General features: G+C 35.0%; 2 protein-coding genes across 9 annotated transcripts; both read left to right on the top strand.

The window, feature by feature from the left end:
• Window positions 1-456: 456 nt before the first annotated feature.
• LOC21406711 (protein SENSITIVITY TO RED LIGHT REDUCED 1) lies at window positions 457-3,633 on the top strand. 2 transcript variants are annotated; one of them, XM_024165361.1, is made up of 3 exons: window positions 457-812; window positions 2,103-2,157; window positions 2,679-3,633. In XM_024165361.1, the coding sequence occupies exon 3, from the start codon at window positions 2,727-2,729 to the stop codon at window positions 3,558-3,560; it is 834 nt and encodes a 277-aa protein (XP_024021129.1). In that variant the 5' UTR covers window positions 457-812; window positions 2,103-2,157; window positions 2,679-2,726; the 3' UTR covers window positions 3,561-3,633. The 2 variants fall into 2 exon arrangements, with proteins under 2 accessions (XP_024021129.1, XP_010095970.1); XM_010097668.2 differs by lacking the exon at window positions 2,103-2,157.
• Window positions 3,634-4,429: 796 nt separating this feature from the next.
• LOC21406710 (cytochrome c oxidase assembly protein COX11, mitochondrial) lies at window positions 4,430-10,299 on the top strand. Of its 7 annotated transcripts, none has more exons than XM_024165313.1 (10): window positions 4,430-4,670; window positions 5,685-5,752; window positions 5,863-6,149; window positions 6,276-6,401; window positions 6,629-6,989; window positions 7,676-7,728; window positions 8,656-8,728; window positions 8,831-8,935; window positions 9,911-9,991; window positions 10,062-10,299. In XM_024165313.1, the coding sequence occupies exons 4-10, from the start codon at window positions 6,322-6,324 to the stop codon at window positions 10,161-10,163; spliced, it is 855 nt and encodes a 284-aa protein (XP_024021081.1). In that variant the 5' UTR covers window positions 4,430-4,670; window positions 5,685-5,752; window positions 5,863-6,149; window positions 6,276-6,321; the 3' UTR covers window positions 10,164-10,299. The 7 variants fall into 7 exon arrangements, with proteins under 7 accessions (XP_024021081.1, XP_024021078.1, XP_024021082.1 ...); XM_024165310.1 differs by having other exon boundaries at window positions 4,430-4,698; XM_024165314.1 differs by lacking the exon at window positions 5,685-5,752.
• Window positions 10,300-14,286: the final 3,987 nt, after the last annotated feature.

Here is a 14,286-nt window from a genome sequence, read left to right as displayed (position 1 = left end):
GGGGGCGTGGGGCCGGCGGCAGCGTCCGACGATTGACGATAGCCACCGAGCGACCGCATCTCCGGCGACGTCTCTCTTTGTCGTCCTTCATCTCCGGTGTCCTTCATCTCCGGTGTCGGTGTTGATGTCGGAGTGGGGGAGGGGGCTGTCGGGGGTGGTGGGCAGTGGAGAAGAGAGAGAAGAAAAAAAAAATGAAAACTGTTTTCAGAAGAATGAAAACGAAAACGAGAAAACGGATTTTTTTTCGTTTTCATTTTTTCACAAAAAGACAAAAATGTTTTTATTTTTGTTTTTTGAAAAATTTTGTGCCAAACACGTTTTTAAAATGTGTTTTCATTTTTTAACTTCAAAAAACGTGAAAAACGAAAACGAAAACAAAAACAGACGGGCCATAATTTTTGCTTAGTCTATGCGTTTAAAAATAGAAGAGAAATAAATCAAAAGAAAAATATTTTTACACAGGGAGTTATTGGTTAGGAGGAGTTTCATTTGCAGACCCACCAGTCTCCCCTCTCTCCGACAGAAGCCCTCTCTTCCAACGGCGCCTGCAAAGACGGCGTCATCTCGCCGACTTCAGTCCGCCGCCACGATGGCGCCGGCATAATGGACTCCGTCACGGACTTCGCCAAGAGATCCACTGATTAATGGGAGGAAGAGCATGTGATTTATGTCGGTTGGTTTGATTTTCCGTTAATTGTGGCTCCGGGTTTCCACTTCTTCATCATCTTGTTGCTCGTTTATCAAAGAGACTAAAGTCGCTGAAGATCTCGGATTACATGCGTTTAAGAATACTCAGACTTCTTCAAAAACAGGTTTCTCTCTAGTCTTTGGGGGTTTTTTTTTTTTTTTGGAAAAGGGAAATCTAATTTATACTTTATGGTTATTACCAATATGATTATTGTTATCGTTAATATTTTCTGAATTTTGTGTAAGTTATTTTTATGTCTACAATTTGGAGAGTTCATATTTGTCGCGAGAATATAGAAGAGGTGTTTGGGGAAGAAGAAAATGAAGGAATTTTCGAGGAAACAATAGATTCGGAAATTGGAGCAAACAAAACCATAATCTCATTCACTTTTTTCTCTCTTGATTCCAAAATCACCCAGTTTAGGGACTTGGATTTGCTTGTTTCGAAATCAACCAGATCACGAATTTTGATAATTTGAAGGTTGGTTTCTGGGTTGTCTGAATTCTTTGGAATTGTTGATTGCAAGGAAAATTTGATAATTTGAAGGTTTCTGAGTTGTCTTGAATTCATAAAATTTGATAATTTGATAATTGTTGCTTGAATTGTTGGTTTCTGGGTTGTTGAGATTCTGAGTTTTGGATTGCGAGGAAAATTCTTGATTTTAAGGTTGGTTTTTACTTTCTGGGCATACTAAACTATTGTTCTTCACTCTCAAAAAAAAAAAAAAAACTATTGTTCTTCAGGTTTTTTTTTAATATAGGCTACAATCCAGTGTGAATGAGACTACGTAAACGTTCACTAAGATTTAATATGGATCGTTGGATTTCACCGTATCGGTAGGGGAAAAAAGCTCCCCCTACCATAGACATGCCCAAAAAATATAATAGAAACAGGCCTAAATTGTAGGTTAAAACTTTGGGGCCTTAAGCAGCCGCTTAACCTGCCTTAGGGTTAAGCCGGTTCTGTAGAAAACGATAAAGTGACAAGGAAAAGGAGATTTCATTAAGTTGTTGACTATAAGAATGAAAAGAGCTTCAATTGTGCTCGTCATTAGTGTTTCAAGTTGAAGTTGGGTTTATAGATTACATTCAAGTTTTGTGTCCGAAATTTTAATTTGAAGTTTAATGTATGAAATAGAAATTAGTTTATGGAATTCGTTCTTTGTGGAGTTTGTTAAAAATTGGTTGATGTTTTTGGAATTTGTTCTGTTGAAAATTGCTATTGTGATTTGTGGTTGATACTGGTGAAAATTGTTATTTTTATTAATTTGGGTGTTGAGCTATTTGTTTATCTTTTGTTGATTATGTTTACTATTTTTGGGAAATTGATGTTAGTTGATTAGTTTCATACTTGTTGGAAATTGGTGTCATTGTATAGTGTTTGATTTTTATTTTTTTTATTTTTTTTATATCAGAATGGCAAGCAATATGTCCACAACAATCGACTATCTGATTTCAGACACTGTAAATGTAATTTTTTTTTCATATTATGACTTAGTTACGAATATGTAGTTTTTGTCTCCATATATGCCTTGAGGCTTACGCCTCGCCTCGATTAGACAAAACACGTTAGTTCCCAATTCCGCCTCTTAAAACTATGAGTTTTCTAATGATTTTCGTGTTAAATCGTAAACCTCCCGATGCCATTCGAAAAGACCATGTCAGAGATAGAGGGAGTTTTGAGGTTTTGACTTTAAAGAGGGCCTTAGGGTTATGAGGTTTGTTCCCTCTTTTTATTTGTACTCCTTACTAGAGACCGGAATTTAGATATTAGTTTTTAAAAATATCTACCCAGATCCAAGTGATCTGTGTTGTAAATTTTTGAGGACCTCTCTTGCCTTATTAAAGATATATTGTGTCACATAAACTGTCTGGAAGGCCTGGAGAAATTTGTAGCATCTACAACAGATACGAATGTGATATCTAGTTCTGTTCATTTACCTATGTCACATAAACTATCTCTCAGAATTTTGTATTTCATTGCTGAACAGGGAAGCGGCTTTTTAATACAAGGGAAAGAAGAGAATTCCTGATTTGCTATGGCAGCGTCTGCTAAAACTCTCACGGCTAAAACTAGTTCTATGAATGGAGAATGGACAGTTGTCCTACCTCGTCGTGGCAGAAAAAGAACCTGTCCAATAACAAGAACTCGGGAACAGCAACAACCAGTCTCTTGGGCTCCAACGGATTTTGAAGTTAATTCCCTTAGAGAATCAAAACTGAAGCAGAAGATGCAAATCTGTATGAAGAAACTCGAGACTTCCCAATTCTTTCTTACTTTACTGGATCAGATTCGATCTCCAGAGATCATCCAGTGTTTTCACAAGGTGTTAGGCTCGGAGTTGAAGATGCAGATGGTTATATATGGCATAGGCAGTATTGAATCATACGAAAATCCTCGATTGCAGCTGAGCCTTGCTCTTCTGTTAAAGAGTAAGTTCGGCTGGATTGGGGACATAGAGGTATTTGATCCTATTCTTTCCGCGACAGAATCACGGGTTCTTGAATTTCTAGGTTGTTCTGTCTTATCAATTAATGAGCAAGGTCGGCGAAAGGTGCAGAAGCCAACAATGCTCTTCATGCCGCATTGTGAGGCGGAGTTATATGACAATCTGTTGCAGGAAAACTGGAGAATTGAGCACTTGAATAACCTAGTAATATTTGGCAATAGCTTTGAGAATTATGAGCAGTTTGTATCTGAGTTTAAGAACTCAACTGTTGCTTCAGCAAGGCATATGTTGTCGGCTCAAAAGTTCACGGAGGAATTCAAAATTCAGACAGTTTTAGATGATTATTTTGGTGCTTTTCACGATTCAAGCTGGCATTTTTTCAGCCCTGTTATCGAGCCAGGGCTGCAGTATGTCAATTCTTGATGGAAACATTGGAAACTTGATTATGATTGAAAATAGTGCTGAGATTTATACAATAAATTATAACTTCCATTCATTCAATTTTCTCGGCATTGGATGTAAAGATTTTATTTAATGACGGAGAATACTATTTGGCGTTTTTAGGGGAAATTTTATGAATTTCCTTTGATTGTCACGTAAGTCAACATGTCAAATGTAATTGTTGTGTTTCCGATCCATAGAACATCACCAAATCCGACTGCTTTCGTGAAGATCCTTTTAATCTTTGGAGGGAATGAGGTTTGTTATATTATTTATACCTCAGTGTGTGGCGTTCCCTCCGAATAAACAAGTTTGGCGTTAAAATTCAGCTAAAAAAATAAAACCAAAAAAACAAAGAAAAGATCAGTTGGTCTGATTATTGCCAGTTGTTTTCAGCGTACATGACATGTAGAAGCAACAAAGGTAAGGTTCACCTCTTCGACCAGAGGGAGGTTGGTTGGACTTGGCGAAGCAGGTGATCAATTTTGAGTTTATGACTCCGTTTATTTTACCGATTCGTGTTTAGAATTTAAGTTTTATTACAATAAAAACTCTTAAAAACAGTCATGTCTAACTTTTTTGTTATAGTAAAAAGCTCTCACATAAAGTCACATCTTAACTCGAATTAAAAATTCGAATCAACGAACTAAAGGACTCTAAAGGACTCTGTATATTCATATATATATATATATATATATTTAGATGAGGTTTTAATAGTTATTTTGATGAAAATACCATGCATTCCGTTTCAATTTTCAACCGTTATTCACCTCCTGACCACGACCTCCATAAAGACGCTCGGTAAAAATAAAAAATAAAAAAAAGAACCTTTTTTTATTAGACCTAAATTTTAATGATTTTTAAGTTAAAAGGGTTAATTATCATGAATAAAAAGAATAAGAAAAATATTGTCCAATTTAAAAAGTTCAGGGGCCGTCCGTAAATAATAAAAATAAAATAAAATAAAAAAACCGGGACTTCTCGCATTTCTGGCAAGGCTTTCGCACGCACGGCGCACCAGCTGCTCACCATTCCTTGCTTCCCCAATCTCACTTAGAATTTCTCTTCTGAAATTTACAAGGCCAGTCAACAGTGAGATATTTAAGAGTTGATTCCACGCGTATGGGCTCATCTATATGTTTATGAATTTTTTTTTGTTGTTGTGGTGTAAAATTTGGTCTTCACATTGTGTCGTTTGCGTTTGGAACTAATGCATTGCGCACCAGATGTTTGTGAAAATGCTTGAGTTGGGATTTTACTTGTATTTGTCTAGTTTGATATTTGGATTGTGATGTTTGCGTTTGGAACTAATGCATTGCACACCAGATGTTTGTGAAAATGCTTGAGTTGGGATTTTACTTGTATTCGCTTAGTTTGATATTTTGATTGTGATGTTTGCGTATGAACTAATACATTGCACGCCAGGTGTTTGTGAAAATGCTTGAGTTTGGATTTTACTTGTATTAGTTAAGCATGGTAGTTACTTATATTTGTCTTAATTCATTTTGTTTCCCATTTTCTTTCGGAAACTTGTTTTTGCTTATTGTCATCAATTTTCTTCCTGTACTCTGTTCGTCGCCATCGAAAGAAATTTCGAGTTGCAGAAAGAAACGTGAACATGAGAAAACTTGCAACTATGTTCCTTGTTCATGCCCCTTTCGAGGCTGCAGCTTTATAAGTTCATCGAAGGCGCTTTTTGTCCACTTCATCCGCAAACATCCTTAATCTTTCCTCAGATGTTAAATCTTTTAATCATAGCACTCAAGGCACTACAGATGTTCACCTATCCATGTCTTCATTGAACTTTGTTGTGGTTCCAATAAGCTTCTTTTCAGCCTCATATCATCCAACTTCATTATAGCTTCTGTTAAAGCCTTCGCATATGGAGTGCTGGTGTTGGTGTTGGTGCTGTTTGAGCTTTCAGAAAATTATCTGATTCAATTCTGTTTCATTTGCCAAAGTTGTGGATGACTTAACTTAACTGATAACATTGACGAGTGCATATTTTTGTGCCTCTTATTAGCATGTGGGCTTTTTATTGTGCTAAACATATTTTCCTATATTTACGATGAAATTTGAATGCTTCAATATTTTTCCTTTCTTTAGGGCTGGTTGGCTTTCTATGTTTGATGTGATTGCCTTCAGACTGGGGCTGGTTTTGTATTACTCTTTAGGTTTCTTTCTTTCTTTCTTTCTTTCTTTCTTTCTTTCTTTTGGGCTAAACAATCATCATGTGATAATTGAATCATTTAACAGTCTTTTTTTAATGGTTTATTAACTGAAGGGCTATGCCGCTATGCCGACACTTGGGTGAAGTTCAGGGGATACTCTGACACTTTGAAAGTTGAGGGGCTACCATAACACATTTAAGCCACCCTCGTGGTTTTGATACATATATATATATATATATATATATATATGCACACATATATATTATTTTACTAGTTGGTGCTCTTCTCTAGCTTTCACAAAAGAAACTAGTGTTGGCCTTGCTTGCAGTTAATAGTAGAGCAACTAAATTTGAAAGCGAAACAACAAAAATGATGGCTTAATTTCTGTTTGTTGGAGATGGTATGGGTCTTAATTGGTCCAAAACTTTTGATTGTGTGTTCTTTTGTTTCTTCCTGGTTATGATACAGAAAATAAACAGGAGTAGGTTATTCAGTCTTATGCCCTTTTAATCAACTTTCTCTGTAGATGGTGGTGAAATTCTGTGATACGCTGCCTTCCAATCTTTCCAAACATGTCATTGTCAAGACTTTCTAGAAGAGCACATCTCTTGCCATACCTAAAACATTTACATGACGTGCCTCTTGCATCCAGGTAGTTATGTTATAGGACTAGAAATGATATTTAAAGTTAGATCTTGAGTTTAACACGGCTTAACCAGTTACTCCATGCTTCACTTTGTCTTTATGGAATTTGGTCACCCAAATTTTTTCAAGGGGTGTTTTTCTCGAGATTTAACAGATTATTATGACATATCTTTCGAGTCACAGCTTTTTTACTTGATGAATTCCGTGACCTTTGTTTTCTTTTTATTGATTCAGGTGTTTACCTCATGACTTAGTCTCATCAAGTTATAGTTTCACCAGGGGTAATAATGGATATTGGAGGCCTGTTGGATATAATATATGGAGAACAGAGTTAATACATGAATTTAGTACGGGTTCATTTGATAAGTATCGCCAAGTTTCAGCACATGCTACCAAATGCTTCAGAAAACCTTATTCTTTGTTCAGTCAGCATCACTATGCATCTGTTGCATCTAACGATCAGAAATCAAGGAAGATGCTTCTTTATCTTACAGCACTGGTGTTCGCAATGGTGGGATGTAGCTATGCTGCTGTTCCCCTATACAGGAGGTTTTGCCAGGCAACAGGGTATGGGGGCACCATCCAGCGACGTGAGGTCCGACTTTAGCTTTTAACTTATTTTGGGGGTTTTTTTTTTTTTCCAACGCGTAGATGTTGATATGCATATGCATATTTATGTATGTGTTATATATGTACAGTGAGAGAGAGAGAGAGAGAAAACAAACACACGCATACATGTTACTTTCTTTTACATTTAACACAACTAATTCCAACTGAAAGAGGGAATTGTGAGAAGTTGAGGGCCTTTTCCTTCTCTCTCTCTCTCCCTCTCTCTCTCTCTCTCTGTCTAGAATTGTATTAGAATATCAAAAGTGACATGGGAAGTTGTGCTCTTTTTGAAGGAGTAAAGGACATGATTGCTAGAGCCCTGATATATGCTAAATAAAATGTTTTGCGTAATTGAGTGGCGAGGTGAAGCATTTGAGCATCTCAAAATGTTACTAATGTAGCTAATAACAATTCTCAGGAAACTGATCTGAAAGAGTATGCATGTACAGTATCTGAATAAATAGAAATGGTAGGAGAAAGTATACTTGGGAAGGTCAAAAGTATAATGAGAAGTATCCTCCCAGAGGGATATGTTCATATTTAGGAGGTGTGGACAACTTTAGGTTGACTTGTATCCATTTTATATCGCATATGCTTTTGGGAATTTCACCTTCAGGTTCTGTAAACTTGTAAATTCAACGATACTCTTTTTTTTTTATTTTTTTTGGGTAGAGTGTTGAAGAAAAGATTGCTCGGCATGCTAATGATGGGACAGTCACTACAAGGTCTGCTCTAGAAAAGATTGTTCTTCCTCTTTTTTCTCCCTGTTATTTATTTCTCATCCTTGTTTCTTTTCTTTAAAAAAAAAAAGGAATGATCTAACTTTGGTCTTCGCAATCATTTTGGTGTATTTTGTTTTTCCAACTACCATATGCATTGTCATCTTAAACTAATATGTTCATTTGCTTTTGCTAGCTGTAGGAATTTTTTTTCAAAAATTCCTTTCCGCATACTTTATCTTATCCTACTTCTGGACTATCAAGCGTGCATCTCATGTTCCTTATGTTTGATACGTTTTTGCTCTCTAGTCTCTACATTAACCTTATGATTATATTTTAAAGTTTACTTTCTTAGACTGGTTATAGTAAATTAATTTGAAGACCAAGAAAAGATTTACTGTTCAGCCGTTTCATATATCAAATTGCATTGTGATTATAAGTGATGAATCTCACATTTGGTTGAATGGATCTTATAAGATTTAATAATCAGTTCAAAAGCAATCAGGATAGTTTCCTAATGAGAGTTGGATTTATGTTAATCATTAAAAGGCATTTGTTTTTCTTAGCTTAATCACATTTTTTAAGAGCTATAAAATGACAGGTTATAATCTAACATTACTTTCAATATGGTGGGAGTTCTCTTTATGGTTCCCAGTGGACTTTGCATAAAAAACGTGATGAGTTGTGCATTACTCACACCACCTCCAATCTCTAGACACAAGCACGCGTCTTTGCTATATGACCACGTTGGACTAAATTACTGTTACATAATTCTCAATTCCTTGAAACATCTGTACACAGACAGCTCTGATAGGACCGAAGTGACTTGATTCGGGATTTAACTTCACTTATCCTATATTATTCTAGCTTTACAAGTATTCCTTATTTAAGATGTTTCTTTTCTATAGCATTTATATTCTCTTTTCCGTACAGGGAGATAGTGGTCCAGTTTAATGCTGATGTGGCTGACGGGATGCCATGGAGATTTATTCCTACACAAAGAGAGGTCCATCCTTTCGGCAACTACATGCACCACTGCTATTTCAAATCAGGAACTCTATTGCAATTTGAGTGCTCTATGCTAATATTTTTGCTTTATTTTCTATAGGTAAGGGTTAAGCCTGGAGAAAGTGCTCTTGCATTTTACACTGCTGAGAATCGAAGTTCAACTGCGATAACTGGAGTATCTACATATAATGTTACTCCTATGAAGGTACTAATCAGTGCTGTTTCTTTTCATGCAACTAAGGGATGAGTGTAATTGCTGTGTTTTCTTCTTGTGTTTTGATCCATAAATAAAAACATTTGCTTCACTTGTAAATTGTTGAGTATTATCTCAGTATCCAATGTAATGTCAGTGTAAGGATGGTTTTTGTGTTAACAAAACTGAAAGATATGGGCTGTTATCTTTGTCATTATTCTGTCGGTGATTTGCATTTTCTTTTCTTGAATCTCAAACCTGGCCTTTCAGGCAGCCTTTATTTAGTCAGGATTTTGAGTAGACTTGTATTCAAATTCCTGTGTTGCCCGGCTCGCAAATTCCTCCGCACACAACCCAGCTAAGTGGTCATCACAGATGGGCTAAATGGTTCGGATTGACCGATATTATGAGAGGAGAGTTGGTGGGAGAGGGGGGCGTTTGGTTTTGTGGTTGTGTGTTTAGTTTCAGTTTTTGCTGATTTCAACCAGTATTTAAATCTGGATTGGGATCTTAAACAACCTTTTCAACTGTGGTCATCATTCAAATTGGCTGAAATGGGTTTGAACCTATGAGCCAAACAACTTTAGGCTAGAACACATTTCAAATGGTTCACCTTTTTTTGGGGATTTGTTACGCCTACTGCTGTTGTACCTGAAGCATTTTTTATATTTTGATGTTGAATCATGCCTAAAACAAAAGAAAGAAAGAGGAACAAAAAAACCGTCATTTGGTGATGGTTATTCGCAAATGAAGAAAGTTATGCTTCTTTCTTTTTTCTTTTTTTTTAGATCAATTATGCTTCTTTCTTTTAATTGAAATTTTTCTAATGGAAAGATATGTCCTAGTCTAACATGCTTACAGGAGTTTCATTCCCGTTTCTTTCTTATAATTCTTGAGCTGTAAGACTATATCCTTCCTGTTGAATATTTCTGACACTGGATTTCATCTGATTTTGCTAATTCAGAGTGTTGATATTATTTTGCGTAGGCTGCGGTTTACTTCAATAAAATACAATGCTTTTGCTTTGAGGAGCAGCGTCTTCTTCCTGGGGAGCAGATTGACATGCCTGTAAGTGATGGCCATTTGCATTCTGTCTCAGAAATAAAATCAGATTATTAAAACATTTTGATATTCGCAGGTTTTCTTTTACATTGATCCCGAGTTCGAAACAGATCCTAGAATGGATGGGATCAATAACCTGATTTTGTCCTATACATTCTTCAAGGTTTCTGAGGAATAAACAGAAAACGGTCTTCTTCGATGATCACCCTGTGTATTACTATATTTAGGCCATCATCACTCTGCTCTTCCAACTGGATAGTCGACGAATAATTTTTTTATATTTACAAGCTCAAATATTTGATTTTGATAGTGCAAGAAATAAAATTGATGCGGAATGAGGATTCGTGTCATGGTTCGAATCATAATTCGTGGCTTGCTACAGTGTTTTTTCTCACAAAAAATACACGTAAAGTGAGAATGATTCTGAATTACAGTTCTAAATCTGTGAACTAAATGTCCATTGTTTATGAGAAATATCAAAATAAGAAAATTAGGAAAAATCAGTCCTAATTTATTTGCCATTTATTTTGATATTTATTTTAATTTATTCTTGTAACTTGTGCAGAATACGTATATTTTCTCCTTTCTTTGATTCTCTCAACTAAGCTAACGAATGCTTGTTTTCATCTATTAGCCGTCAACCAATTAGATTAATTGATTTTAAAGAAAGACAAACGTTAGGTTTTGAGTTTGTGGTGATTTGAGATAATGGTGGTTATCAAATTTGACATCTCAAGGAAGCAATATTTGTTAAGTCGCGTAACAAGTTGATGGTATGTTTTCTAAATACTCAAAACCATACCATAAAATATATACACACTTAATAAAAAGTTAAAGTAGAAAGTTCATATGTAAAAAGTATTAGATATATTCAACCAATCCCTTTTGGATGCTCAAATTCTTTACCAATTCATCCATTCTATCGAGAATTAGAAAACATCTTCCAATACAAGTACTATTTCGATATCCAATTTTTGGGATTGGATTGTATTGGACGCGTTACGTAGATCTATGTTTGTTTCATGTATTAATCACTGATTCTGAATCATGATTCATGATTCTCTACAGTGTTTTTTTCTTACAAAAAATACACGTAAAATGAGAATAATTCTGAATCTATAAACTAAACGTCCACTTAATTAACTTAATTTTTTGCCTGCCCCCAACTTATCTATTTTAAATCCAATGGATAACTAATTATCAAGAATCATAATTGGCAATTAATTTGCTTGTGCGCACAGGAAACAGATCTACAAAATCCTGATACCAAAGAACCCACAACCAAGAAAAGCACATGATCTTCTTATCCCAACATGATAATACCCAAAATTCTCAACAACAACAACAACAACAACAACAACAACAACAACAACAAAAAGATAATACCCAAAACCAAATGAGCCCACATGATCCTCTTAGAGAAATTCTCTAATAAGCTTAGTGTACCAGTAGGTCATATTTTTTTAACCGTTAAATATATATATTTTTTACTCTTATATAATTTTATACAGATCCGACGAATAAAAAACATGACATATCAATATATTGACCTACCAAAAAATGTCCCATCTTCTTATCCCAAAAAAATAAAAATGAAAAATAAACATAAAACGAAAAAAAATTGTCAACCTCCATTTTGTGAAGTGTTGTCTATCTTCTTTTGGGGCGGAGGATATTCGTCATCTCAGGACTTAAAACCATATATTAAACAAAACATATAAAAGGCTTTATTGCACCGGTACCTCTCAACTTTTCGTGATTGACAAATTAGTCTCTAAATTTTCTTTCTTAACAATCAACCTTTTAAACTTCAAAATGTGTTGAATTAGTGGTCCTTTTGATAACTCCATCAAAGAATTAACGGAAACTGACGCATATGGGCATTGAATGAGGGGCAAAACTTGGAAATTTATAAAATGATTGTTTCCCCTACAGATTCAATCCAAAATCTCTCTTCCATTCCCCAATCAACACACATGTATTGAATGAGTTGCCTGCATTTATATTTTGCAAATAAATTAATTTGCTTTTGTTTAAATAAAAAAATCATTTTTGATTGAAAGACAATGGAGATCTTCAGTAGATTAAAGTGAAAGAAGACAAATAGAAATCTTCAATGGTTATCTTCTGCACACTAAATGGGGGAAATAGCGTTTGGAAAGGAGATTCATGCTATGACTCGAATTATAGTTCGTGATTTATTACAGTATTTTTTCTCATAAAAAATACATGTAAAACGAAAAAAATTCTGAATCATTGCTCCTGTTTGGTTGGAAGATTCGTTCTCTGATTCGAATTATGGTTCATAATTCGCTACAGTATTTTCTCTCACAAAAAACACACGTAAATCGAAAATTATTCTAATCTCATGGTTCTAATCCATGAACTAAACGGGCTCTTAAATTATGATTCGTGACTCATTACAGTATTTTTTCTTATAAAAAATACACGTAAAATGAAAAAAATTCTTACTCATAATTCTAAATTTATGAACAAACTATTTGTAGACCACAGTAAATTTCATTTTTGATTGACGACAATGGTTTTCTTCTTTCCCATGTGATTAACTGTTCTCCTTCCTTCCTACGACACAACTAAACAACCAAAACTCAGAAAATTTGAAAAAAAAAAAAAAAAAAAAAAGTAAAAACTCACAAATTTTAGAAAATCAAATCTAAATCCAACCAGAAAATCACAAAATTCCAAAGAACAAAATTCAAAATAAAAGAAGCAACCATGACCCAACCTAAAACCAGAAAATCCAAGAGAACAAAATTCCAAAGAGCAAGCTCGTGATGAAGACGAGATCTAGCGAAGAATGTGGCGCGGCAAGGCTGAGATCTGGCGAAGGAGAGGGGCGTTGCGATGGCCACATTTCGTAGAGGAGAGGCGTGGCTAGGCAGAGATTTGGCGAGAAAGAGGGGCGTTGCGATGGCCACATTTCGTAGAGGAGAGGCGTGGCTAGGCAGAGATTTGGCGAGAAAGAGGGGCTTTGCGACGATGGGATTTAGCAGAGAAAAAGGTGCGGCGAGACCGAGATCTGGCGTTGCAACAACAAGATCTAGCAAAGAAAAGGTGCGGCAACACAGAGACTTGCCAAGGAAGAGGAGCACAAGAACAAGGAGATGCGGTGAGGTCAGGGGTAGAGGGGGGGTTTGATGAAGATCTGGGTGAGTAGGAAGGTGCTTCCATGAGACTATAAAAAATAATTTTTTTTAATTTATTTTCTTAGAAAAAGACCAACATGCCCTTCAAAAAAGGGCCAAGTGGGTAAGAACTGTTTGTAATTTAACATATGTGATCAAAACTTAAAAGAACACTGATACAATACATTTTAAAGTTTAACGGATTGATTGTCAAGAAAAAAGAGTTTAAATATTGATTTGTCAATCATGAAAAATTGAGGGGTACCCGTGCAAAAAGCCAACATATAATATTTCTACCATAAAATAATATTGAGTAGAAATAAATTATATTATATGCATCCATATATTCTCGATGACTATTGAAATTGAATTGGACGCTGAAGGCATTGAACTTTCAAGGAGATTAGGAGTCTGTTTGTTCGCTGATTGAATTTTTAATTTGAGTTAAGATGTAACTTTATGTGAGAATTTTTTATTATAATAAAAATGTTATATATAATTATTTTTTAAAATTTTTTACAGCATAAAACTCAAATCAATAAAATAATTTGATTTGGTAAAATAAACGGATTTATACGGCCAAATAGGAAATCTCGTGCAGATATACGCCTGATTCATGTGCATGAATAATGCTCCAACCAAAAGACAAACAAAAAGCCACCGATATGGACCATACCCATGTTTTTTTTTTTTTTTTTTTTTTTTTGGAAGGGCCATACCATATATAATACCCATAGAGTAGTGGGAAATATTAAACGAGTCAAATAACAATGATAATAGATAAACTAAAGAACTTGTAAGAAAAAAAAAATAAAATAAAATTCGAGTATTAAATGCAAAAAGTCAAAAAAAAATCCAATATTTAATAGAACAAGTAAAAAGAAAAAAAAAAAAACCATCTTTTCTTTGCGTCCTTACCAAATAAAAAATCAACCTAGAAGATCCGTTAGACTATTGATGATATCTGTGGGATCTCACTTTCTAACTTGTCGGATTTCGGATATGATCTCATTCTGATTCTGATTGCCTGCTTCCATTTAAAAACCACACACCTGTCTTTTTGGTTTCATCACATTTAATTTTTCATCTCCTTTTTGCTTTCTTTTCTCTTCTTCCTGATTCTTGATTCCAATCTCTTCTCCTTCTTCTTTCATT

The sequence above is a fragment of the Morus notabilis genome, unplaced genomic scaffold (genome assembly GCF_000414095.1).
Source record: "Morus notabilis unplaced genomic scaffold, ASM41409v2 Scaffold179, whole genome shotgun sequence".
NCBI classification, from domain to species: Eukaryota; Viridiplantae; Streptophyta; class Magnoliopsida; order Rosales; family Moraceae; genus Morus; species Morus notabilis.
The sequence above is the reverse complement of the archived record's forward strand: the minus strand, read 5'-3'. Positions and strand labels throughout refer to the sequence as shown.